This window comes from Scylla paramamosain, chromosome 3, assembly GCF_035594125.1.
Source record: "Scylla paramamosain isolate STU-SP2022 chromosome 3, ASM3559412v1, whole genome shotgun sequence".
Taxonomy (NCBI): Eukaryota; Metazoa; Arthropoda; class Malacostraca; order Decapoda; family Portunidae; genus Scylla; species Scylla paramamosain.
In genome coordinates this window covers 34,309,916-34,337,101 of record NC_087153.1, presented here as the reverse complement: position 1 = coordinate 34,337,101, position 27,186 = coordinate 34,309,916, and the positions used below count along the sequence as shown (strand labels likewise).

Below are 27,186 nucleotides of genomic sequence, written 5' to 3'. Positions count from 1 at the left end.
AGTGAGACATTACCCATCCCCAACACCGCCCCCCCCCCCTTATTCATCAAAAACTCACCCCGGTATTTTGAAATGCTTAGAACTCTCACAAGGACTGTTTTCAAAGGCACAGATGTGATAACACGGGTTCTCATAAGTATTTCTTCCATTGCTGGTACAAAATTTTAATAAACTTTTCATTTTAGAATATCAAAACACCCTTGAAAATCCCGGTAACTTCCACCAGAGCGTGTTAAAAGTTTTCCAGGTAAGATGTTGAACCGAAACCCTCGAGGATAAACAGAAGAAGGATCAGAACAATGTAGGAGGTGAATAAGTGATTAGGATCGTCTACGAGCAGGACATGGGTGCAATGGAGGAATAACTGACTGGGGAAATATAAAACTATGACTTAATACAGACCAACTTGGATTACGATTCGAAGTTTCTATCTAAAGTATATGTACGGGAAGTTGCTGGAGTTCAGGACAGACCAATATTATAGTTAGGGAAAGAATGGTACATATTAAAGTTAAGAGTAAAGTGATGATAAAGGCAAAGACATACCAGTAATGGAGTTGAGATAGATAGAACGTGGAAATGAAGACAGACCGATGTTAGAAATAGTAGAGATAGGTATGGACAAGTAAAGGAGAGCTGGATAAACTATTAATCTTCAGGTATTATTATAAAAAAAAACAGAGTTGCATGAGTACCTGAGTTCTACACAAAAATAAGTGGCGAAGTGGATTTATATAGATGATAACTGAAGAAAACGAATTAATGGATACTGGAACACAAAGCTTTCCCGCCTTGCTCAGAGAATGAAAGGCAGAAGGGAGGCGTCATGGTATTGCTACAAACCCGTAGGAAAAGTCTTCTGTTTCCCGCATGACTTCGAGAACGGGATCGTCATTATTATAGAAACAGATGGAGGATGAAAAAAGTGACGATAGTTACAGGTGTGGAAAAACAGAAGGAAATACATAAAGCATAGTACCACTGATTCATTTAGCTCTTTATTCCACTTGACACAATGTTCGAAGTTAACTAGTTTGAAACATGAAACTTTACTTGATCGAATTTCATTTGGGACCGGAATCATTAACAGTGAGTCCACAGTTAAGAGATCACATTTCCATAGTGTGTCAGGATAAATCAACTCTGTACAAGCATCAGATCAAATGTAATGATAAACTTTGCGTGAAGGAATGGACACGGCATCAGTGAGTCATGCGTAGCTAGTCTGCAGGCGTGTCCTGAGTGAAGGAATGTCTGAGAGAACTTGCTGTGTCGCGAGCAGCACAGCGCTAATACCGCAGGTCGCTGAGGCCTGTTGGGCGTCCATTGCACCACTCGCACCTGCTACCAAACTATTAGGGTAAGTTAGGCCCAGTTTTTCATTAGGTTATTGTTTCATTTTGACAAATGGTAGCGAATAATTAAATTTGAGTCACACTGAAACCCATCTGGCCCGGTCATTAGTCCCTATTGAGCTTCGCCTTTAGTCAGAGAATGACTGATTAGATTTTCAAGCGGATCTGAATCCGGATATTTATGAAGATGCGGAATTTTGCTTTCGGCCGAAATATCACATCATTGTTACTCATCAGTCGCTGATGCAGACACACACTCTCCGGATGCCTTTCAGTTTTACGAGTGTATTCGTGACAATCGTTTTATAGTAAAATGAAATGAACAATGGTCACGTACTGGTGAGCCCTTCAGCAAATACAATCAATAGGAGGCCTAAGTAAAGTTTTCCCCTCCTGCAGTGTCAAGGGATGTGCCGGAGAGGACATCCATTACACATGCCAGGAAACAACGATTTCCTGACGCGATTATTGACAGAAAAACTTCTTATCTCCACGAGAAGTGTATTAACAAATCATTGCCTTGAACAAAGTATACACTGGCGACTGTAATATTTAGTTACAATAATAAAAACTACTGATTGGCCACAATCCATCCAGACCATCGTCTTTTCCCTCCTGTATTCCATTCGTAGTTTCTCACATAAGCAGTAATTGAAATATTTTCAGACTACAGTCCATAATTTTCTTATTACCTATCTGCAACTTTTTATTCAAGAATACAAAATACTTAATCTTTCGTAAATAGCTTCATGACACTTATCTCATTGTCATGCTATGCTACCACTGCTGTTGTTATGAATGGAGATTGTCTCAAGGAAGAAAAAAAAATCATCGATTATAGTAGCCCGCCACCCTGCTCCGTGCCTGCGTTCATGCGTCTCCCCCTGGTAACACTAAAGCGAGCTGCTCAGCGACGCACAGGTTACTAATGTGCTCGAAGATTCCCAGGACGCGGAGGAGCTGAGGGATGCCTTACGCGTGGAAAGGGAGGAAGACGAGGAGGAGAAGGAGGAGGACAAGGAAGAGGAAGAGAAAGGTGAGGGCTTAAGGCATTCGGCGGTGAGGAAAGATACGAAGTGGTTTGTTGGGCGGTTCCAAGCGTCTTCACGAAACTGTGGTGTGGAAGGCGTGACTTTCGACACGTCTTCAATTCTTACAGTAGGAATAGAACGACAAGAGACACCACCTGCCATGATTCCATCGTTGTGAGAGGACGGTACGGGTGACGGCATCGGTGACGGCGACCTCAGGTGGCAGCATGGACACAGCGTCTCACTCACCGCCTGCAGGAACTGTATGTAGGCCTGGCGGAAATTCCTGTTTCCGGCTGCGTATAAGATGAAATTGACACCATATTGCACCCAGTAGATCATGAAGGTGACCAACGCCACGACCACGTCCTCGTTGGTCCCCCGCGTGATGCTGACAATGTTGTATACCGCGTTGGGGATGACGCAGAGCAGAAACACCGTCAGCAGGCACAACACCAGAGCTGTCGACCTCCACGTGGACCTATTTCGCTTTTCCACGAGCTCCAGCGGCCTGGCGGATAGACAGGAGGTGCTGGAGATGGTGGTAGTGGTAGTAGTTTTTTAGGTGGTGGTGATGGTGGTGAAAGAAAGAGATGAGAGAAGAGTAAAAATCACTGGCATGCATGACGAGGTGCTTTTTAAGGAGCACCTAATAGGAGGGAACAGGTACTGCCACATCTGAGCAGCGTCACACTCAAGCTACGTACATCTGAGCGGCGAGGAGGCGTCTCTTGTTGCTCCACACCTGGTAGATGATGCTCGCTGTGCCCATCAGCATGAGAAGGCAAGGCAGCGGCGTCTCCAGAGAGTAGAAGATCATTTTGCTTCTGCTCGCACTCATGTCACACTTGAAGGTGATGTTGTCGAACCCGTAGGTGTGCTGTAGAGGGGGCACGAATGTGGTGGTGTTAGTGTGGCAAGGGAGGACGAGTGGTTGAAAATATTCCATTGTGTTATCAAAACCGTAGTCACTCTTCTCGGCTCTAAACAATAGTGTTACTAAGTGTTAAAAGAGATGTTAGTGCTTCTTTTGAGGGAATGTCGTATTGTTTTTCACCATTTTGTATTGCCTATTAATGGTTATGGATACTCTTATATGCAATTTAGCGCTTTGTTTTTCTTCACAATTAATTGCTTGAATAGTTTCCTCTCCTCCCCTTCTCCCTTGCCTCTCTTCCTCCTATACTCACGTCACTGATGGGAACCACTTGTGAGAGGAGCGCGGCCACCCAGCAGCACACCAGGAGGACGCAGGTATTGGCGGGCTTGAAGATGTGGGACACCCTGACGCGGCCCATGTTGAGGCAGCGCTCCACCGCCAACAGCCCCAGCGTCATCCACTCGGCGAGGGCGTTCAGGTATCGGAACACTACGGAGGCGGTGCAGAACTGCTCGCTCGGGACCGGAGTAAAGGTGTCGGACAGGGCGAGGTCGTAGTTGAGGGCGATGATTGGCAGGTTAATGGAGCAATAGAGAAGGTCGCACAGGCTTAGGTGGAGCAGCAGCAAAGTGTCAGCCTGCAGCGTGATGAAGGACGGAGGGACGCGCCCCAGTCCGTCCCGCCTCACGGATTTTAGGCTCCTCCTGTTCCTCTTTGCAAGATACAGTTGATGCGCGGCCGTGGCCAAAGTGAGGAGGTTACCGGAGACGCCTAACACACATATCACCCACGCCCACACTTGAGCCATCCGGAAAAACGATGTATCATGAAGGGGCGCCGCTCCCTCCATACTGATCACTCGCATCTCGAAGGGTTAGTGTTCCTACGTTGGCGGGGGTCAGTGCCGCCTCATGGTGTACCGCAGAAGCAGTAGTCTTGCAGCAGATTTAGTTTCAAAGAAGAGTCGTGACAAACGCAGTATTTGTCTAGCTGTACCAGTTAGAGTGAGTGATCCACAAACAATGAAGTGCGCCGCTCAGAACACATGCACGATCAAACTCTGACAAGGCTGGACACCGACTGCTGATAATTGAGAGCGAATTGATATAAACTTGGTACATGACGGTCCCTCAACCTGCTGCCACGAACCGTCGAGAGCATCACAAACTCGTCAAGAGATTGGCATCTTTAACATTATCTGACACGAGAAGATATCAGAGTGACGATACATGTAGAGCATTTTCACACTTAATTCCAGATTACCTCTCCACCGTCTGCATGTTGTGTAATGTTGAAAGCAGCGTTAAACTAGCACGTAATGTTAATGAAATGCGCTCCCCTGCGTGCACTTTGGCCTCCTCGCCGTGAGCCCCGCTGAGTCATCGTGATGACAGAGAACTCGAAGGTAGAGGAACTTCCGGCCAGTTAGCTCTCGCTAACCTCTCTACATTCCACACTTTGCGATTTAGGTGTGTGTGTGTGTGTGTGTGTGTGTGTGTGTGTGTGTGTGTGTATACGCAAGCGTGCGTATACACACACACACACACACACACACACACACACACACACACTTTGGCCTCCTCGCCGCTGGTGTGAGCCCCGCTGAGTGATCGTGTTGACAGAGAACTCGAAGGTAGAGGAACTCCCGGCCAGTTAGGTCTCGCTAACCTCTCTACATTCCACACTTTGCGATTTAGGTGTGTGTGTGTGTGTGTGTGTGTGTGTGTGTGTGTGTGTGTGTGTGTGTGTGTATACGCAAGCGTGCGTACACACACACACACACACACACACACACACACACACACACACACACACACACACACACACACACACACAGTTTTTCTGTGGAGCTCCTTCTTTTTTCTTTTTTTTTTCTTCTTAAATTCGTTTCAAAACGTTAACACCCACAAGAGTTCAGTTGTTCATTACACGTTTGCTAACATGCTTTGTCCTTTTAACTGCATACCTCTCAACTGATTACAAGTGACATGTGTATAGGAGTTATAGTTAGCTCTGATTTTCGTCTGAGAAAAGCAATGCATATAGGCCAGAAATAGAGCAAATCGGGTATTAGGATGATTCTTTAGGAATATTAAAAGTTGAAACCCCCGAAGTAATATTAAAGTTGTACTTGGCCCAAGTCAGACCTCATGTAGACTATGCTATGCAGTTGCGGTTCCCATATTACAGGAAGAATATAGGTCTATTAGAATCGTGTGCTGTGGTGGAGTCGTGGGGTGTGGTGTGGTGTGGTATAGTATCGTCTGGTTGTGTGGTGTGGCGTTAACACTACACTCCCCACAAGCTTGTCATGTGTGTGTGTGTGTGTGTGTGTGTGTGTGTGTGTGTGGGTACAAGTCACAAAGCTGTATAGTTAGGGTTTAATTAACCCTTAAACTATCATTTGGCGTGTGTGTGTGTGTGTGTGTGTGTGTGTGTGTGTGTGTGTGTGTGTGTGTGTGTGTGTGTGTGTATGTGTGTGTGTGTGTGTGTATGTGTTACTCAAGTTGTTTCTGTGTATGTATATGAGAATGTACGAGTATGTATTTTTGTAGGTATGTATTTATGTATGTAGGTAGGTAGGTACGTATATGCGCTTAAATTAGAGTATGTACTCCTAAGGCTCCTTACTTAATGAAACACTCTTTCTACCCTTATTTTTATGTAAAGCCACATGTCAATTCAAGGGATTTTAATTGGTAAATATCATAGGCCGGAAATCGTGACGCGTCAGTTTAAGCTACACCTCCTTTCTCAACCCCACTCCATGCCCCCCTCCCCATGCACACTCCAGCATTGTTTTTAGATTTCTCACACCCCCTCCCTGTCACCTCCATCTTAGGCCCCTTCTCTCTCTCTCTCTCTCTCTCTCTCTCTCTCTCTCTCTCTCTCTCTCTCTCTCTCTCTCTCTCTCTCTCTCTCTCTCTCTCTCTCTCTCTCTCTCTCTCTCTCTCTCTCTCTCTCTCTCACTTGACCTCACCTCACTTGATGCAGTGCGCCCAAGTGACTCCAACCGGCTCGTCTTGCCCAGCCTCCCAGCCCAAGGGAAGGCTGTCCTCTCACCACTACCCTTCACGTGTTCCATGCTCCAAACTATAAATTTGTACGTGTGTGTGTGTGTGTGTGTGTGTGTGTGTGTGTGTGTGTGTGTATTATATACTGTCCTGAATGTGCAGGTTAAGAGATAGATACAGATAGATAGATAGATAGATAGATAGATAGACAGAGAGAGAGAGAGAGAGAGAGAGAGAGAGAGAGAGAGAGAGAGAGAGAGAGAGAGAGAGAGAGAGAGAGAGAGAGAGGGAGGGAGGGGGAGAGAAACCGACAGACATACAGACGGGAAAGAAAAAGCCGTTGAAGACAGGGAAGCTAAAATCACACTTGGTCTCATATCATTTAGTATATTTGTCGTTTAACCCATTATTCTCATTGCATTTGTATTGAAATCCTTAAAAAAAATAATTAACTCTCTCTCTCTCTCTCTCTCTCTCTCTCTCTCTCTCTCTCTCTCTCTCTCTCTCTCTCTCTCTCTCTCTCTCTATATATATATATATATATATATATATATATATATATATATATATATATATATATATATATATATATATATATAATTTCCCCCCCCTCTCTCTCTCTCTCTCTCTCTCTCTCTCTCTCTCTCTCTCTCTCTCTCTCTCTCTCTCTCTCTCTCTCTCTCTCTCTCTCTCTCTCTCTCTCTCTCTCTCTCTCTCTCTCTCTCTCTCTCTCTCTCTCTCTCTCTCTCTCTCTCTCTCTCTCTCTCTCTCTCTCTCTCTATATATATATATATATATATAGTATATATATATATATATATATATATATATATATATATATATATATATATATATATAATTTCCCTCTCTCATCTCTCTCTCTCTCTCTCTCTCTCCTCTCTCTCTCTCTCTCTCTCTCTCTCTCTGGTAATTAAGATTTCTTGGACATAAGGACTAAAAATTTTGATATTTACGAATAATTTGTTAAAATTGCAATGGCAGGACAGCTTCTTGTATCTTTCATCTTTCTCTTGCTCTCCAATAACTAATCTGTAAATCCAAGGGAATGCTGTCCTCTCACCACCATCGTTCCCTTGATATAAACTCCAAGCTACGTGTGGTATGTGATTGTGTGTGTGTGGTGTGTGTGTTCTATATATTGTTCTGCATGTTCTGGTTAAAAGAGAGATAGATAGATAGATAGATAGAGAGAGAGAGAGAGAGAGAGAGAGAGAGAGAGAGAGAGAGAGAGAAGCGGGATAGGGTGAAGGAGGGATCGGAAGCATAGTAAGGAACAGGGAGGGGAAGGGGGATGTGGAGGGAGAGAGGAAGAAGGCGACCTAAGCTACATGTCAGAGGGAGATTTAGCGAATGACAGCTGCCTTGATAAAAGGATGACAGATGTCACCTCCATTAGAAATATATGTAGGAAAACTGCTTCATCAACCAGTGAGCCGTCTGTATGTATCTTTCTTGTAGGGACTGCCATGAGTAGGCCTGATGGCTTCTTGAAGCTTCTCTTATTCTCTTATGCTATTATTAGTATTTTAATAGTATTGTAACGTAATAGATCGATTTAGGTAGTTTTTATTTCCTTTTCACCCTCGTGGGATCTCTTAAATAAGTTTTATTATTCAGAAAATTATACTGTATGGATTATAAAAAGGTACACGTGACTAGCCGCATTGTAAATATTTTGCCCGTAGTTTTTTTTTCATAAATGTAATTTATTTTTCATGATGTACAGTACTTAGAGTCTATATCTCTCTATATGTGTGTGTGTGTGTGTGTGTGTGTTTTCAGGGCGAACACCATTAAATACTCGATGTGTTAAGACGTTATAAGATTCTTTTCATTTATTTATTTATTTGTTTATTTATTTATTTATTTATTTATTTATCTATTTATTTATTTTAGTATCTTCGCTTTTAGTTTAGTTACCCATCAAATACTGATTCTTTCAAATTTTCTGTTCATTTTGAGAGAACGAAAATTTAAATGATAAACTAATACATTTTAATTATTATGCCGCCGCAGAAAATTTTATGAATTATATTTTTGATCGGTGACCAGATTTATACTACTCAGCTACTATACATATTAACATTCGGTACAAGTGACTTACCTGGGGCTTTGTCTGACCCTAGAGAAAAGTAAGATTTTTGTTCTTTTATTGTTTGGTGGGAGACGGTTAAGAATTAAATAGATCAAAATAAATAAATATAAATAAGAATAAGAAATATTTTCGTTTTCATTAGTATTTCGTCTGAAATTATTACCACTTTAATTATTACCACTTTATTTATTGCCTTTAGGAAAAATACAGTAGGTTAGTAGTAGTTTTAGTAGTAGTAGTAGTAGTAGCAAAGAACAGGCAGAGCGATTCGCTCAATTAATAAGAACAGCAAGGCGTATCGCCCGCCACCTTTCATTCTTTATCTGTACTTCACTTTCATCCAACCTATTATTCCCTCCAACTCTCAACTCTACCCCCCCCCATAGTTTCACCCAAACTTTCTATCCCCTCAAAAGAAAAAGAAAAAGAAAGACAGGCCGACGAGGCTAGGAAGAAATGGTGTTTTTTTTTTTTTTTTTACTATTCTAAGCACTATTATATATATATATATATATATATATATATATATATATATATATATATATATATATATATATATATATATATATATATATATATATATATATTTTTTTTTTTTTTTTTTTTTTTTTTTTATGTATCTCGTGTGTGTGTCTGTGTGTGTGTGTGTGTGAAAGTAATTTGTAGGCAGACGGTTTCGTGGACGGAGGAAGCAGAAAGAGACTAGAAGGCAGAGGAAGACGAGGAGGAAAGTCAGCTCTTTTTTTTTTTATTATTATTATTTAGGAAGGACACTGGCCAAGGGCAACAAAAATCCAATAAAAAAAAAAAATGCCCACTGAAATGCCAGTCCCACAAAAGGGTCAAAGCAGTGGTCAAAAATTGATGAATAAGTGTCTTGAAACCTCCCTCTTGAAGGAATTCAAGTCATAGGAAGGTGGAAATACAGAAGCAGGCAGGGAGTTCCAGAGTTTACCAGATGATGATGGTGCTTTCATCTTTCGTTTTCATTAACTACGCATTTAGACAGTTCATGTTGTAATTAAGGCAATACAATGACGAATCCTGTTTCACGGTCTTGCTAGTAAATGGAAATTATAATACTGTCACCTTTATTTTGACATGTTCCTTATTACTTTTTTTTTTTATTTACCTCAACCTTTATAGATTGTCAATATGAAAATAAACAGATGGAGCTTTAGGTTTTGTTCATTTATGTCTCGGAGGCTGGTTTATGTTGGTTTCAATTTATCCATTGTTATCTCATTCTTAGAATCATAGAATTCTACTAATATAGACACCTGATGCATCACGTGAGGTACGGTGAGTATCGTTGTATTAATTCAGTATATTCTCACGGACTATGAGAGACGTTGCCAACACGAATCTTGTCAAAATCTCCACGTCATGCTGTAGATATACTTGTCGATGGAAGGAACTTATTTTGAGTCAGGTTGTGACAAATGTTCAGCCTGCAGCAGCATGTTGGTAGTGACATGAAATCGTCCACGTGCCACGAGGATGCCTTGCTTTCACCTGGAGGTCTGAGAAGAAAGCTCAGCAAGTTATGGATCCTAATGAAAAGAGAGAGAGAAAAAAAAAAATATATATATATATATATATATATATATATATATATATATATATATATATATATATATATATATATATATATATATATATATATATATATATATATATATATATATATATATATATATATATATATATATATATATATATATATATATATATATATATATATATATATATATATATATATATATATATATATATATATATATATATATATATATATATATATATATATATATATATATATATATATATATATAGATAGATAGATAGATAGATAGATAGATAGATAGATAGATAGATAGATAAATAAATATAAAATATAAGTAAATGATAATTTCTCTGCATGAAACAAGTAACGCCACTTTTCATAACTGGAACAGGAATTATCAACAAGAACCTCATGAAATTACGACCGAAATATTGCAGGTAAATATTCAATCCCAATAATATTTAATTTTGTCTATATTTAAGGAAAAGATGCAATCGTGGCTTGGTGTTGTGGTCTAATGCTGCATCACTCGTGGCCCAGACCAGAAGAGGACAGTGCACCTCTGGGAGAAAGCAATGAGTTGGAAGGGTGTACGTGGCAGTAAAATTATGTAAGACTAAGTAAAATAAAATAAAAAAGATAGCGTTAAATAGAATGGAATAAATAGATAAATAAATAAATAAAGTGACAGTAATGACGAATAAAAAAAAATAAAAAATACATAGCTTCCCCTGCAAAAGATATACATGTGTCAATTTGCAGATTTACCCGTTGCAGTGTGTGTTTAAACTTAAACAAAACAAGCACCTTTAAAAGACACAAAATACGAGTATAACAAGACAGCATAACAAGCCACACCTTCCTTCATGCATGCACCACTGCACGCCAAAACGTTACCATAATAAAAGGAAGTGCTCAATCTGGTGACGAAACATAAAATCATCCCGAAGAACAGAACCCATCATCTCCTCATTGGCAGCATTTGGCAACTGACCCTCGTCCCGTTACTCTTGCATCATGTGGCGAAACGTTTTCTGCGTGATGGTGAGGGAGGAGGAGTGTTCGAACGTTGTGGTTGGTTAAGAGTGGCGAGTGGAGAAGGTGGGGTGGGGTCGGATGGGGATGAAGGCTGGAAGTGAGGGTGGTGAGGTTGTTGATAAGGAAAACAGTGTGAGATTGTTGACATAATAGTCACTTTATGTATCTCTCTCTCTCTCTCTCTCTCTCTCTCTCTCTCTCTCTCTCTCTCTCTCTCTCTCTCTCTCTCTCTACGTGCTGATTCTTGTTCTGCATAATTTACTCTCACGAAGTTACCAGTATATCTGTATCTATATAGCGTTAATACAATCCTCCCTCTTGCAACATCATTCTGAAGTCTTTCTATTCCTTCCTTTCTCACTTGGGGGTTATGTCCATCAAATGTCTTTTCTTGTCCCATTACAATCTACTTATATAATTTGTTATTCGGTTCGTGCTTTCCACTTAGAAACTATTATTCTCTAGTTTTCAAAGGCTGTTATTCGTTTATTTACTCTCTCTCTCTCTCTCTCTCTCTCTCTCTCTCTCTCTCTCTCTCTCTCTCTCTCTCTCTCTCTCTCTCTCTCTCTCATTAACATTCTAGGAAACGCGAAAAATTACACGAATACCGCGGGCTTCGTTGAGTCACGGCGATGTGGTTGGTCACTCTCGTCTCTCTTTCGCCCACCGCAGCTTCTTCCCGGGCTCTCCACGACACCCTTCCCTCAAGACACATTTACACAATCACACACACACATTTGTCATTATTCATAAACGGCATACGGAGAACAGGTGGAGAAATTATATCACTTGGGAGTTACTTCATCTAGCGACGTCTGGCAAGTAAGAATGACGTCACTGTCTCGAGTTCCAAGAAGACTGAGTAACGTTTCTGAGGATGAGTTTGCAGAAAGCTCTTTACTGACATTCATAACTCATCAATTTAAGCTGTTGTGTTGATACCAGCAAGGAAATAGGAAGTCTATGTAGTTATATATAAACATCAGTCCCTTTCTACTATTCCTTTGTTAAATCCAATGTACAGTGTGCTTACGAATCAAGTATTCTAAATGTTTAGATCACAAAAATATGCAGCATCATCTTGCATCGCCACAATCTCTACCTCCCCACCCCCGACACACACACACACACACACACACACACCAAGTGAAAGTTTTATATATCATTTATTCATCAAACACCACACATGCACTATTTTCTTCACCGCTCCATAAGTTGCATCTCATCCCTACCATGCTGGGCCGGTGAGCGTGGTCACTGTCTGCGAGGAGTAACGTGGGGAATAGTGCGTAGGAATGTGAGTCTTACGTTTGGCACAGCGTTCATTCATCCCGGACCTGCGGCTGTGCGGGTTTCGAGGGCGGAAGGAGAAAGGGGAGAGAGTGGGAGAAGTAAGAGGGTGGAGGGGTGATTGCGTGGGCGGGTGTTTAAGGACGAACGGAAGGAGGGAGGGAGGGAGGGAGGAAAACAACAGGTGTAGGTCAAGGGAAGTCGATTTTTTTTGTTTTTGTGTTTGTTTTGTGAAGGAAATATTATCAAGGAAGGAGAAATTAAATGTGTATTGGAAAAAGGGGTTTGTGTATAGAGGAGTTTATTTGGTGGAATACGAACAGAATAAGAGAAAGAAGGAAGGAAAAGAAGGAAAAATAAATAAAGTAGGAGAAAAAGAGGAGGTGGTGAAATTGTGACAACTATAAATAAATAAAAAGATGGAAAATAAATAAAGTAGGAGAAAAAGAGGGGGTGGAAGAGAAAAAAAAATTGAATTAGAAGGAATTGTGAAAGGAACGAAGAGAAATATGTTGAAGTTGAAAGTAAGACGAAATATAGCAAACTTACTGAAACAACACACACACACACACACACACACACACACACACACAGAGAGAGAGAGAGAGAGAGAGAGAGAGAGAGAGAGAGAGAGAGAGAGAGAGAGAGAGAGAGAGAGAGAGAGAGAGAGAGAAGAAGAAGAAATGAGAAAATGACAAGTTACTACAAGTCTGGAGGAGGAAGGACGGAAGGAAGGAGATGTTGGGGGGAGGGAGTAGAAGGAGGAGAGACAATTACCCGGCAGCGTTCATTCATAAACTCGTCTGGAAAAAGTCTCGTACAGGATGACTCACAACAACCCTCCGTCCCTCTCCCCTTCCCTCCCCGTCCTACCTTATCCTCCTCTCCACTACTTCTATTACTCACGCCCCGCCCACCTTCCACGAATCACCGCAACGCTGTATCCATATTTGGTGGTGCCGTGACAACAATTGAGGCGTGGTGACAATGTGGGAGAGAGGAAGAAGTGAAAGGAGGCTGGTGCAGAAGGAGGGACGTGAAGGAGGGAAGGGGGAAGGAAGAGAGAAAGATTGGTGGGCGTAAGCTATGAGTCATCAATTAACATCGTGGTGGAACTAGGCTGTGTTTATTGTGTGTGTGTGTGTGTGTGTGTGTGTGTTAAAGATTGGTTGAGGTGCTGTGTAAAAATAGAGACTAACACACATGTGGGTGGATAGAATGTGTTTATTGACTGTGATTAATAGAGATAAATAATGAACGAATAAAAGATTATGGATAAAAAAAAAGTGTGTGTGATATGTGAATGCATAATATGGATTCTTGTAGTGCATAAAAGCGACAAAGGCGTATAGATAGATGATTTAACACTTGCGCGTACATAAATATATAGATACATACATACATACATACATATATACATACATACATACATAAATTCATAGATAAATGTGGATAAATAAATTAATTGTGACTACTATAAATAAGTAAAAAGACTGATAGATAAAGGCAAGGTAAATATAGCCATATGAAAAGAAAGATTAGAATACAGATGGAGAGAGAATGTGATACGTATGTAGATATAAATGGATGAATGAAAAAGGAGATTGAAGGGGAGAAAGAGGAAAAGAAAAAGATTAACGATAAATAACAACATTGCAGTAAGTACTACATTTACTAGACAAAAAAAAAAAAAAAGGCAGGTGGATGGCAGAGTACATATGACAAAAAAGCAATCAAACTCGTCATCCCGTCATCGTGTAGTTCATTCCTAAACCTTATTGTTGCATCGCCATAACCCAACCTCAACACCAATCATGTCCCGTTTTCTCCTCAGCGCCACAGGGAGACGTGTCAGGCCGGCGTGTGACAGCCCTCCTCAGTGAACTCAAGCAGCGCACGTCCCACCTCCCACTTCCTTCCACCCAAGAATTACAACATAGACCGTTTTCCTTCACCCGCATCATGTCCTCGCTTCATCCGTTGCCGCCGGCGCCATACCCCTCCCCACCACCACTGCAGGGCGTGACGAGGCGGACCACACCACGGCGATCAGGTTGCCCTTCCTTTACTGCTCACGGCGCTATATGACCTCCTTGCTGCGGCTCCAGAGCGTCAGTTAGTCATTCCCTTCTCTCCTTCCTGTCCCGGTAGTACTCTTAGTCACTTCGTAGGTTTAAAATTTCATATAAGTCAATTTCTTTCTCTTCCATGTATTCTACAACTTATCAAATCGCCTGAAGCAGCTGTGCGATTTATTGTACTTTTATTTCTTTTATAAGATTAAAAAAAAAAAAACGTATCATGTAGTGCTTATTGAGTACATTGTATAACGTTCTTTATAAACTAGGATAGTTTTTTTTTTGTATATAAGATGGATACTGGCCAATGGCAAAAAAAAAAAAAAGGCCCACTGAGTTGCCACTCTAAATGGCAAAGGATTATTCAAAATCGGAGAAGTGTCTTGAAACCTTCCTCTTGAAAGAATTCAAGTCATAGGAAGGGGAAAATACAGAAGAAGACAGGGAGTTACAGAGTTTATCAAGTTAAAGGGATGAAAGATTGTGGATACTGGTTACTCTTGCATTAAGAAGATGGACAGAATAGCGGTGAGAGAAGATGAAAAGTCTTGTACAGAGGGGCCGTGGGAGAAGGGGGAAGCGCACAGCAAGATCAGAAGAGCAAGCAGTTAGCGTTAAAATAGTGATAGAAGATAGCAAGGGATGTAACGTTGCGGCAAAGAGAGAGAGAGGCTGAAGGCAATCAATTAGAATAGATGAGTTAATAAGACTGAGTTGTATGAGATTTATTAATTTTCATACGAGATCAGCAGCAAAAAAAAAAAAAAATAAAAAATATTATTAACTTCATGTAAACTTGTTACTTTCGGAAGTAGGTTTTAGTTGTAGATTCATGGGATTTCTAGGCAATGCAGAGACCTTCATGTTAATGGAGAGAGAGAGAGAGAGAGAGAGAGAGAGAGAGAGAGAGAGAGAGAGAGAGAGAGAGAGAGAGAGAGTCAGTCACGTAGGCCACCATTCCTCTCCTCTAACCATGACGTAATTTGCCACAACGATACGTGTGAAGTCACGAATTGTAAGCCTAACAGTAAGCATAACACTGGAGAATATTTATGAAGACCAAAATTTGAAAGAGTAGCTGCGTCTCCATGAAGGAAGGACTGAGTGAGAAGGAATCGGAACCTTCAGGCACAGAGGTGCAGGATCGAGGTGTTTATACAAACAACGTATTTGGCAAGATTACGTTGCACTACATTTCATTTGAATACAAATCATGCCTTTTCCTTTTTTTTCAAATATAAAAAGAGTTGTGAAGTAAAGTAATGAAGTATAATGAGGTTACAGCCCTAATCAAGGAAACATAGGATTCGGTGCCGATCTGAGGTGAATGCGCCGGTGGTGGATTGGCCGCCAGGTGGCAGTCACGCAGTATGTCGGTGCCCGCCGCGATGGTCTCCAATGGCAGGTGTTTGTGTATATTTGAATTATCGTCTTTTATTGTGCGAATCTGACGTGATGGTGCCTCCTTTCCCGCTCCTGAGTGATGGTGAGTGTTAATGAAGGGCAGTCCAAAGATTATTTGTTGACAGGAGGCGGTGAGGTGCCGAGAAGGGACAGGAGAAAAGGGAGAGGCTGGTGATGGCGGGCCATTAGTTTAACCGGCAGTTGTAAGGGACAATTTGAAATTTAACATGTCTGAACTATTACTAGAAAGGTTGGAATGACCAAAGCGTAGTATTATTTCGTGTCCATGTGGACTGGAGTAGAGCGTTAACTTGGAAGTGATGACTGTTTAGCTGTCATACTTATCAGTAACCAACCCTCGCTTGATGCCTTACAGTGGGGTGCATATTATTGTGCCTCTTTTCACAGTAGGCAGAAGAGATGGTGACAGGCAGTAGTACGTGTGTGTTATCTTGAGTTAATGTGGTGCAATGTGCGGAGCTGATGTTGGTGGATACGTTAGGTCAGAGAAACCGTCAGAGAAACCAAGTCGAGTGTCCTGCAGTCATCGCGCACCCTCCACACTGGTCGGTGAAGTGCCGGGAATGGTCATTCTTGGTCACTATCTTCCTTGGTGCTCATAATTCTTTAACCATTATTTGCTGGCAGAATATAACGGCCGGAACGTATAGTAATGGATTATTCAGTACGATAGTTAATAGGAATAAGGGAATGAGGGGTAGAGAGGTGGGGAGAAGCGAGGGACAGGGCCGGGTATGTAGGTTTGGGGAGCAGGAGTGTTGCCATCGTCATCAGCAACCAATCCAATAATATATCGGGGTTAAGTATGTTGACATGCCTCATTTTGCAGCAGGCGGTAAGGAAAATAAAAAACGAACTATTTTGTGTTAATATTCGTTAATAGTAACATATAACAACGCGATCAACACTGATGTAGCGGGGAACCTTGGAGCAAAGGGTGGGGAGGGGAGGGGTAAGGGCGGTGGTTAGCTCGCTGGTGCGTTAGAGCTAATGTTTTGATGGTGGCTAGATTAAGTAAGAAAGGCAGAATGAAACTCCTCTATAATTATTCTTTTACGTGTTAATTTCTTGTTCTTTTCTGTTAAATGAATGATGTTAACGCAACCAAACCTCTCTGACACGAAAGGAATGACATCTGTTCTAATGTTTGTTTTGCGCTTCGATTCCCCGCCGGCATCCTGAACGAGGGTTGTGTTTCTTCCAGTATCAGGGGTCACTTCATCGAACAGCCCTAGGTTATATAGCCAGCAGCGCTCCTCACACTTCTTAATTACTACTTGTTCCTGATCCCCTCCTCTCTCTCTCTCTCTCAAAATACTGTTCATGTAATAAGTTTTCAAGTGCAACAATAGTACTACAATAATAGTACTACATGCAGGAGCGAAGAACAAAACCAGCAATTGTGTGTTGTCTTTATGGCGAGCAAGTGTGGAAGCGATTGTGTCAGAGAGGAGGAAGAGTGGGGCGGTGGTGGGGAGGTGGTGATCAGCTGATAGGCGCACGCAGGTTGTTTGCTGGTTTTGTTCTCCTCTCACTCCTCTCTCTCTCTCTCTCTCTCTCTCTCTCTCTCTCTCTCTCTCTCTCTCTCTCTCTCTCTCTCTCTCTCTCTCTCCACTAATCACAGATCCTATCAAACCATTCTACTTTTTAATTTATTTATCTATCTTTTTTTTCTCTCTTTTAGTAATTTTCACCGTATTTTCCTCTTCTTTCCCCGGTTTTATTGCATTCTCACTTGAGTTACTTTATTGTCGTAGTTTATGGTCTCTAACCTCTTATATCTCCACATTTTTTGACAACTTGTATATTTTCATTCTCTCTCTCTCTCTCTCTCTCTCTCTCTCTCTCTCTCTCTCTCTCTCTCTCTCTCTCTCTCTCTCTCTCTCTCTCTCTCTCTCTCTCTCTCTCTCTCTCTCTCTCCCAATAACCTCATAGACTTTAGTGTTAAGAAAATTTATCATTATTCCATTGAAGTTTTATCAAGTATCTTTTTAACAATGCGTTCCGTAAAACAAAACGTTATAAATGTCGTGTTTTGTTGGATTTATTCTTTCTTGTTTTGTTAAAAAAAAAAAAAAAATCGGCGGGAGAAATTATTAAATGTTAGCGTACAGATTTCAGTTCATATGTAGGACATTTCAAAGGCTCTTAAGGATGAGTTTGTGAAAAAAAAAAAGTAATTTGTTTGGATTTAATCACTGAACTTGTTAGGGAAAGTTGATGGAGAAATTATTAATTTTCATAATTAATTATTTTCTAATTAATTATTTTCTCTGTTCTTGATTTTCAGTTGGGAAAGAATAAGGGTGAAAAAATGTGTTGTTTAGGTACTTTCCTTAGATCGATTTTTATTTATTGAGACTAGTTAATGAAAAAAGTAAAGACATAAATCTGTCGATTTTTTAATTCTGTTTTGGAGAACAGTGCAATAAATGACGTTATTGAGTTGATTACTTTAAGGTGAAATGATATGAGATATTTGTGGTAAAATCTAAAAGTCCATCTGTTAATTGAGTGATAATAATACTTCTCTCCATATGAAATTAAATAGATTGCAACAGCATTGCCACATTAGCAGCTCAAAAGTGTTAATTCGTTAATAGGGAAATATTTCAAATATATATTTTTTCTAAAAGTATGAAAATATATTGAATTATAAGAATTCAACAGATTTACCCTCAGTTTTTCTTAATCGATCCTCAGGATATAAAGTCAGCGATATTAGAATGATTAATTGATTTTTGACACTAGTTCTTCCTTAAGAGGGAAGTCGCCGCCGTGGTATAGTGATCCCACGAGGTCATGGGGGTGGACGAGCTTAAATCCTGGCTACGGTTCTGTATGTAAGGCATCCACTCAGAGTAACACTTCACACCTGTCAAAACCAAAGACTCCGCCAGGGGTCCTAGCCCTGATTCATCAGTGGAACCTTAACATAAAAGCTGAAAAAGAAACAATAAAAGCATCCCGAATCCTACGACAAAACTATGAGAATAATAGTAAACAGATGTTTCACAAAAGGCAGCTTCATAAATAAATTTAATACCAATAATACAGAAAGCATATTTCGGATGAATTTATTCCATTAAGTCCTTGTAAAGAGGAATTATTTTTAGATAAAATCAGTACGTTTTCTCCTACTATTCACTATTTTTTCACAACATAATCTCAGAGAATGAATGAAATTAATTATGAAAAAACAAAACAGTTTTTGTAAAAAAAAAAAAAAAAAAAAAAAAATATATATATATATATATATATATATATATATATATATATATATATATATATATATATATATATATATATATATATATATATATAATATATATATATAATTACACATATATATATCAAGAAATAAGGTGTTTTCTCACATTCCGTCATCATATCTTCGGACTGTTCAAACTTCAAAACCCTCTAACTTGTAATTACTCAATTCCGTACACTCACCGAAAATGGCTAATGGTAATATGCACACCTACCCACCCACCCATCCACCCACCCACCCACCCACCCACCCACCCATCCACACACACACACACACACAGAGAGAGAGAGAGAGAGAGAGAGAGAGAGAGAGAGAGAGAGAGAGAGAGAGAGAGAGAGAGAGAGAGTTATATATTAATGATATTGTGAAATCTTTAAAAGTACTTAATTGTACATTGTTTACTGATGTGATCTCTCTTATTAGAACACTAAATTCTGAACTAGAGTTAGTTTCTTCTTGGCTTTCATGTAGTAAATTATCATTGAATGTAACAAAAACACAATTTAGTTTCTGCAGGCAACAAATTAATAGATGAAAACATTTTAATCAAACTGTAATCAATGATCTTTTTTCAGTTAAATATCTTGGTGTAATTATTGGAACGAGCATAACAGTCACATATATAGTAAAATTGCAAGGTCATCCATTGTACTGCATAAAGTTAAGCATTTGTTACCTCTTGAGTCGCATAAGGCACTTTAATATGCACTGAAGTATCCCTATTAACAATATTTCAATGTACTGTGAGGGATAGCTAACAAGACAACTCGGAATAAATGAGTTATTATGCAAAAAAATAATAATTAGGATACTGGCTAAAGTAAATTATCATGAACACACCACCGATTTTCAAAGAACTAGGCATCCTTAACATAAACGACATTTATAGACTTGAATGTGTTAAGTTTATACATAAACATCTGCTGACAAACCGTTTATTTATGATTCCTAGAGTACATGAAATTCACAATATAAATACAAGAAACACGATGAATATTAGACTTTGGTCTCCAAAGACTGAAGCACAAAAAAAATTTGTAACTTATTACGGATGTGAAAAACGAAATGAGCTACCAGACAGACTGAAAAGAATAAGGTTACTTTTAAGATAAGCACAAAAAAAAAAAAAAAAAATCAATAACCAATATCAAGAACATCTTTATAGGTAAATACTAATGTTTACTTAATCTATTTGTTATAGAATTAGTTATAGAATTTGTTATAGAATTAGTATGGCTTTGTATAGTAGGAACGTATACTGAAAATTATTATTTTCTCCTATTCAGTAATTCTGAGATGATGCAATAGTATGGATAAAAAAATAAAAAAAATATGGGGGCCTGTCAAAAATGGAAACATTTAACGGATCCGGCCTACATAAATTAGTATGTATGTTTATATTCTTTTATATTTAATACACATATATATTTCCTTCTTTAGCATTATTATGATTATTTGTTGTATTACAATGGCCAATAGACTATTGAAATATATATATATATATATATATATATATATATATATATATATATATATATATATATATATATATATATATATATATATATATTATATATATATATATATATATATATATATATACAAGAGAGAGAGAGAGAGAGAGAGAGAGAGAGAGAGAGAGAGGAGAGAGAGAGAGAGAGAGAGAGAGAGAGAGAGAGAGAGAGAGAACTCAGTGATAAGTTATCGGCACTTTGATTAAAACAAAATCATTTAATTCTATCAGTGTGACATGAATGTTTAGGTGTGCCATTAGACACAGGAGGAAAGTCAGGAAGCAGAATAACAACACAATCTTTAATGAGAGTTTAATGCAGGTGTGTACAGAGGATAACACAGGACACGGGGGATTCCTTACCTGTCATGCACCTGTCCAGAGATCAACTATACTGGCGTCATCACCATCCCATTACACATGTTCATCACCACACGTTATCCGGCTGTCAATCACCCTCACTGCCTTAGTACATACATCCTCACATATTCGTACATTTTTACACGTCCTCCCGCCTGCACGCTCGTCATGTACACACCCGTCCTTTATGCATTCATCGTCAGATCAACACCTTCACTCCAGCAGTATGGTTTCCTTCATCATATGTCATTATGAACAAAAAAAAAAGGCTGATTATGCTACGTCATCGTCACACACACACACACACAGACACACACACACACACACACACACACACACACACACACACACACACACACACACACACACACACACACACACACACACACACACACACACACACACACACACACACACACACACACACACACACACACACACACACACACACACACACACACACACACACACACACACACACACACACATTTCTGTTCAGATTAGAGCAAGTCATACTGTATAATGAACTGAGGCATGTAACATTTTTTATTTTTACTTGTGATTAAGATAATTTTTTTTTAGTATTGCAGGTAATGACAACTAGACCAGGTGAGCACAAAAGGTAAAAGAGAGGAGGAGGAGGAGGAGGAGGAGGAGGAGGAGGAGGAGGAGGGTGTCATTATTTATTACACAAGGCAAACTGAAGTGGAGGCATAAATGATGTAAGTAGGAATTCACCATAAATACCTTCTAATGAGACAATACACTCGTTCATACAGAGGTAGCAGGAACTTACCATGATGAGGGTTCATGTGTTCCTCATATTGGTTGGTATTTCTGTATTGTTTTCCTTTTACATCACACGAGCGTTCTGTATTGTGTGATTTATAATAGGGAGTGGTGTATGGAGAATGTAGACGGGTCATCATCACCATCATCACCATCAACATCATCATCACCATCATCATCATCACCATCATCATCACCATCAACATCATCATCATCATCAACATCATCATCATCACCATCATTATCACCATCACCATCATCACCATCACCATCATCATCATCACCATCACCACCATCACCATCATCACCATCATCATCATCATCATCATCATCATCATCATCATCATCATCATCATCATCATCATCATTCTACTCCTCTTTCAAATCCTCATCATTATTATACTCTTCCTCTTCTCATCCTACTCGACTAATTACTCCTCCCACTTCTCCTCCTCTATACTTTTCCTCCTCCTACTTTCCCTACTACTATTCACCCTCCTCCTTCTTCACCTCCTCCTGCTCACTGCATCATTATATACTCGTACTTCTCTAATCATCAATCATTACACTTTTCCACTTCATCATTATAATCATTACACTTCTATTCCTCACCACATATTCCAATATAAACGACAAGACAAAGCAGAGTGAACACATGGTAGAAAAGCGACGAGTAACGGCCTGGCTCTTCGCTCGCCTTGTTTAGTGTCTCGCCCCAAACGCAGACAGTTGAGAAACCACTTTATTTATTGTGAAATGACTATAGCAAAAAAAAAAAAAAAAAAAAAATAGTAAATAAATTGCTAGCTAAAATGTATCTAAAAGAAAAAGAAAATAGTAAATAAAGTGCTAGCTAAAATGTATCTAACTCAAAAGAGAATAGAAAAAGAAGTTGTGTTCAGATCGGCCAGTTTGGTTTTAAAGGTGTCTTGATACTCTTGCTCTTGATCTCTTCTTGATGCAGCCGTTCAGGTGACAGGGAGGTGGAAGAATAGTCAGGCAGAGAGTTTCAAAGTTTACCTATTTCGCCTGCAACACAGTTAACAAAACATGAAGGATTTGCATTGAACACACGTATTTTTAGATTATTCAAGACTCACACACACGCAAAAAAAAAATCTTAATTGCTTGAGACTTAATGATATTGCCAGACACTCAAGACACCCCTTGGCATGGCGAGCTCCCCAACGCCGCCTGGGATCCGATAGCAGAGTCGATCATGCGCACGCACCGGAGTACCATGCTTGTATTTTGGCCTTGGTCTCTTGCTTATAACTGCTTCCTTACTATTAAGTTCCAGTCTTTATAGGGTGATGATGTTTTAGAGGAATAACATTGATAATACCAATGATAGCATTAACAATCTTAATGTAACACGAGAAATACAAAATGATGAGAGGGATCTTAATTTATATTGCAAATAAAACATAAGACATGATACATAGAAGACACAGAGACAATAAATATAAATGTTGATTGCATTATCTTACTTATCTAAATGCGGCATCACCTGCAACATTCAAAAGCACCTCCGTTTTCTCCTCTTCTTCCTCCTCATTGTCAGTCACTACCTTAAATGCAAAGATTACGTTCCTCCACCCAATCTCTCTCTCTCTCTCTCTCTCTCTCTCTCTCTCTCTCTCTCTCTCTCTCTCTCTCTCCTCTCTCTCTCTCTCTCTCTCTCTCTCTCTCTCTCTCTCTCTCTCTCTCTCTCTCTCTCTCTCTCTCTCTCTCTCTCTCTCTCTCTCACACACACACACACACACACACACACACACACACACACACACACACACACACACACACACACACACACACACACACACACACACACACACACACACACACACACACACACACACACACACACACACACACACACACACACACACACACACACACACACACACACACACACACACCATCATTAATCTTATAACACAGTCTTTTGACAAACTGTGCTCTAGCCTTACTATTAAAAAAAAAATAATGAATCACTATCACTGCTTCCTCATTCATGCCTAACTAACTTATTTCCTTGTATTTTTCTCACTTTATTTTTTTCTTTTAATTTTATTCAATCAATTCTTTTCTGATAACTTGTTTACAAGTTCATACACCAACTTCTTACATATTTTTAAATTTTTTTCTCTCATCACCTTACTCAGTCTTCCTTCCTGTCATTTCTCCCTCGATGCTTCCAGTATGGCGTCTATCATCTTCTTAACAGTACTAAGATCACTGGCAATGGGTAATACAACATTGATGCAGAAGCTTACATCTATGTACAGCAGGTAACTAACTATAACAACTCCTAGGGCGCCGCAGCACAGCTCTTGTTGGTGCCACTACGACAGGAAACTAACGAAATTATCAAGTACAAAGTCACATATTCACTTGGGTTATCAACACGCATTGCACGTGAACGATAATGAACAGTAGTTACTAGAGAAATGTTTAAAAGGCTGTACCATTATAGACGACAAGAAAAAAAAAAACATGTACATAGTAATACATGAGGACAGTGTACGAAACCTTGTCACACAGGACGTACTAAACACGCTATACAGTACACGCTGATACAGTACGTATATTAAAGGCCCGAATACAACACTATTAGTATTATCATAGATGACAGAAATACGTACGCTATACACTGGAACAATCGCTTACTCAGAGACATGCTGAAATATTGTAAACACTGGAATGCACGAAAGTTAAATGACGCCTCGGAACACTGAAGCAGAGGCGCCTGAACGCTTAATGACGGCACTTTTTTATATATATTTTCATCCATAAGACTGGCTGCGCTATCATGGCCGCACTTCCCTTCCCACTCCCATCATCCTCTCCATCCCTATACAGTCACGTCGCGTCCTCGTAGGGTCGCCGTATGGACACTGAGCAGTTTGAGCTTGACGCAAAAGATACACACGTGACTGAAACTGAGGGAGAAGCTAGAAACAGGAGATATAATTAAGGTTTTTGGTGATATGGTAAAGATTTTGTGCGCTATTTTGCATTTCGTGTCTTCTGAAGGTTAGAAGTCAGTCGTTATTTTGAGGTACATCACTGAATTACTCACGAATGTTCTGAATTCATAGGAAAATACAGTTTTAGTGTTATATATACGACAGAAACAAATGTTATAGCAATCATCATAAAAGTGACATTGCAAGGATTGAAAAGATAAAAAGTCATGATGCTGTAGAGTCGCTTTTGTCTTCAAGTCGTCGATTTGTACCGATAAAAAAACAAGTCCTTACAACTAAATTTATACATGAAATTTCTACGTATCCTGAGTATCGAAGGGAAGGGTTGGAGTTTGCATTGCGTATTTGAGTCGAGCAGCGGGAAAGAAACAAGAGGAGGAGGAGGAGGAGGGTCGTCTCCTCCTCGTCGGGTTGTCCTCCGCGCCTCTGAGCTGCTGCCTTAACGTATTGAGATCGAGGTGAAGCTGATTGTGGGGCAGAGGGCGGCGGGGCTGCAGGGCGTGGCGTGGCGTTAGTTGTGGTGGGAGGGTTGAAATATGAAATTAGTGAAGGAGAAAGGACTGTGGTTGCTGTGATCTTAATATTTTCTTATCTCTTCATAAACATACGTATGGTGTCGATGTTTTGGCGCCTTGAATCAGTCAGTCAGCCATCCTTTCGTCGAGTAACACTTGCACTCCCATCACTGTGTTTAGTTTGTTTTCTTCCATCTTAAGTTCTCGTATTTGCAGACTTACGAGTTCCTTGGTTTTGTAAAGAGAATATCAGTAGACCAGAGAACGTAAGACTGACAGAAAACGCAAAACATATGGGTGATGAGAGCAAATGTTGCGTGACTTTTGACCACAAGTGTACATAAGCTCTATTTTAGCAAAAAAAAAAAAAAAAAAAAAAGTTGCGTGGCATATCTGGAAATGTTTTATCTAGAAATGTATTATGGATGGATTTGCATGATAAGTAATGTTTTCGCTGTATCTTGGTCATGTGTATGTAACTTTCACAGACCCACAAGAACACCATACCAACTTCTAAGTGTTCGTTTTCTCGTTACTGTTCAGTTTCATTTGGCAGGAGAGTGATGACTGGCGCGCTGTGATATGGCTGACTGATTGATTAAAGGGCTTCTGACAGCGTGATCATTATGACATTCTGGCCTGTTGATTTCTATATTTCTTAGTATAAATATTGTATAGAATTATGTTTTGTTATTAGTATCATTACGTATTGTCTTGTTTCCTCTTGGGGTCATCAAGGAACACACTACTAATTTTGGAAGAGGTTCAAGCAATTGTTAAATACTTTGCTGCACAGTAAAGTTTTACAAGTACTTCAGTATTGCAGGTGTCTCTTTCCTGCAATTCAGTGTGCTTCATGATTACGGTGCACTGAAAAAAAAAAAAAAGTGGGCAGCGAAATAAAATCAAGGCATTATAGCTACATTATTATTATTATTATTATTATGATTATTATTATTGTTATTATTATTTTTATTATTATTATTATTATTATTATTATTATTATTATTATTATTATTATTATTATTATTATCATTATTATTATTATTATTATTATTTACTACTACTACTACTACTACTACTACTACTACTACTACTACTACTACTACTAGTACTACTACTACTACTACTACTACTACTGCTACTGCTGCTGCTGCTACTATTATTATCTTCATCATAATTACTGAACAGGATCACACTATTTTAACAGCACACCATAGTTCCTTTCTTTCCTTCTCTCCCTTCCTCCAAAACTCGTGCCCTGCCTGACGCCACGGGCCGTCTGGCTGCCTCTAGGCCCACACGATAATTACACAAAATCATGACGAAAAGAAAACGTAAACATGAGCAAAAGACAAAATCTACAAAGCAGCGAAGATAAACGTTTGTAGTGGAACGTTTCACCTAAAAAATAAACCTTCATGATCATCAGCGAGGTTATAAACGCATAGATACTTTTTTCACAATTTCTACAGACTTTTTTTTTCTATTATTATCAGCGAATGTAGATGACGTAGAAAAAATCAATTCATAGTCCATCTGATGTCTGCACGTGTTGGTAAAATAATGTTAAGTGTTGCGTGTAGAAAACAAATGATATGTTACATTGTTAGCACTTTATTGAGGTGAATGAGTGAGTGGGCCGGGAGGCTCCTCAATACAAGCCGGAAATATGGGAAGGTTAGGTACAGACTGAATATAGTCAGAGAGAGAGAGAGAGAGAGAGAGAGAGAGAGAGAGAGAGAGAGAGAGAGAGAGAGAGAGAGAGAGAGAGAGACTTACATTTACATAACTAAGATATACACTAATCTATGAAAGCATTGCGGGACATACTAATTTCGTATTCACTACTGTAGCTCTACAATATATACAGTCTACGGGACAAAGCTTCAACAGGCAGACTATCTACAAGGGAGAGAGAGAGAGAGAGAGAGAGAGAGAGAGAGAGAGA

At 39.5% G+C, this 27,186-nt stretch overlaps 1 protein-coding gene and 1 long non-coding RNA gene across 2 annotated transcripts in view; one reads left to right on the top strand and one right to left on the bottom strand.

The window, feature by feature from the left end:
- Nucleotides 1-662: 662 nt before the first annotated feature.
- LOC135116451 (protein trapped in endoderm-1-like) lies at nucleotides 663-4,657 on the bottom strand. Its single transcript, XM_064033929.1, has 3 exons — nucleotides 3,577-4,657; nucleotides 3,094-3,266; nucleotides 663-2,897 (listed from the first exon to the last, which is right to left on the bottom strand). Exons 1-3 carry the CDS (start codon nucleotides 4,129-4,131, stop codon nucleotides 2,249-2,251), a joined length of 1,377 nt encoding a protein of 458 aa, XP_063889999.1. The 5' UTR covers nucleotides 4,132-4,657; the 3' UTR covers nucleotides 663-2,248.
- Nucleotides 4,658-15,731: 11,074 nt separating this feature from the next.
- The window catches only part of LOC135094192 (uncharacterized), a 46,201-nt gene continuing 34,746 nt past the window's right edge, over nucleotides 15,732-27,186 (top strand). The window contains exon 1 of the long non-coding RNA XR_010263656.1: nucleotides 15,732-15,855. This is a non-coding gene — a long non-coding RNA (uncharacterized LOC135094192). The remainder of the gene's footprint in view (nucleotides 15,856-27,186) is intronic.

Bases quoted from the DNA above. Each gene is read 5' to 3' on its own strand.
- LOC135116451 (XM_064033929.1), bottom strand. From the start codon at position 4,131: ATGCGAGTGATCAGTATGGAGGGAGCGGCGCCCCTTCATGATACATCG. The intron at 3,267-3,576 runs GTGAGTATAGGA...CCCCCTCTACAG, and splicing joins AAGTGGTTCCCATCAGTGAC to CACACCTACGGGTTCGACAA. The intron at 2,898-3,093 runs GTACGTAGCTTG...TCTATCCGCCAG, and splicing joins CGCCTCCTCGCCGCTCAGAT to GCCGCTGGAGCTCGTGGAAA.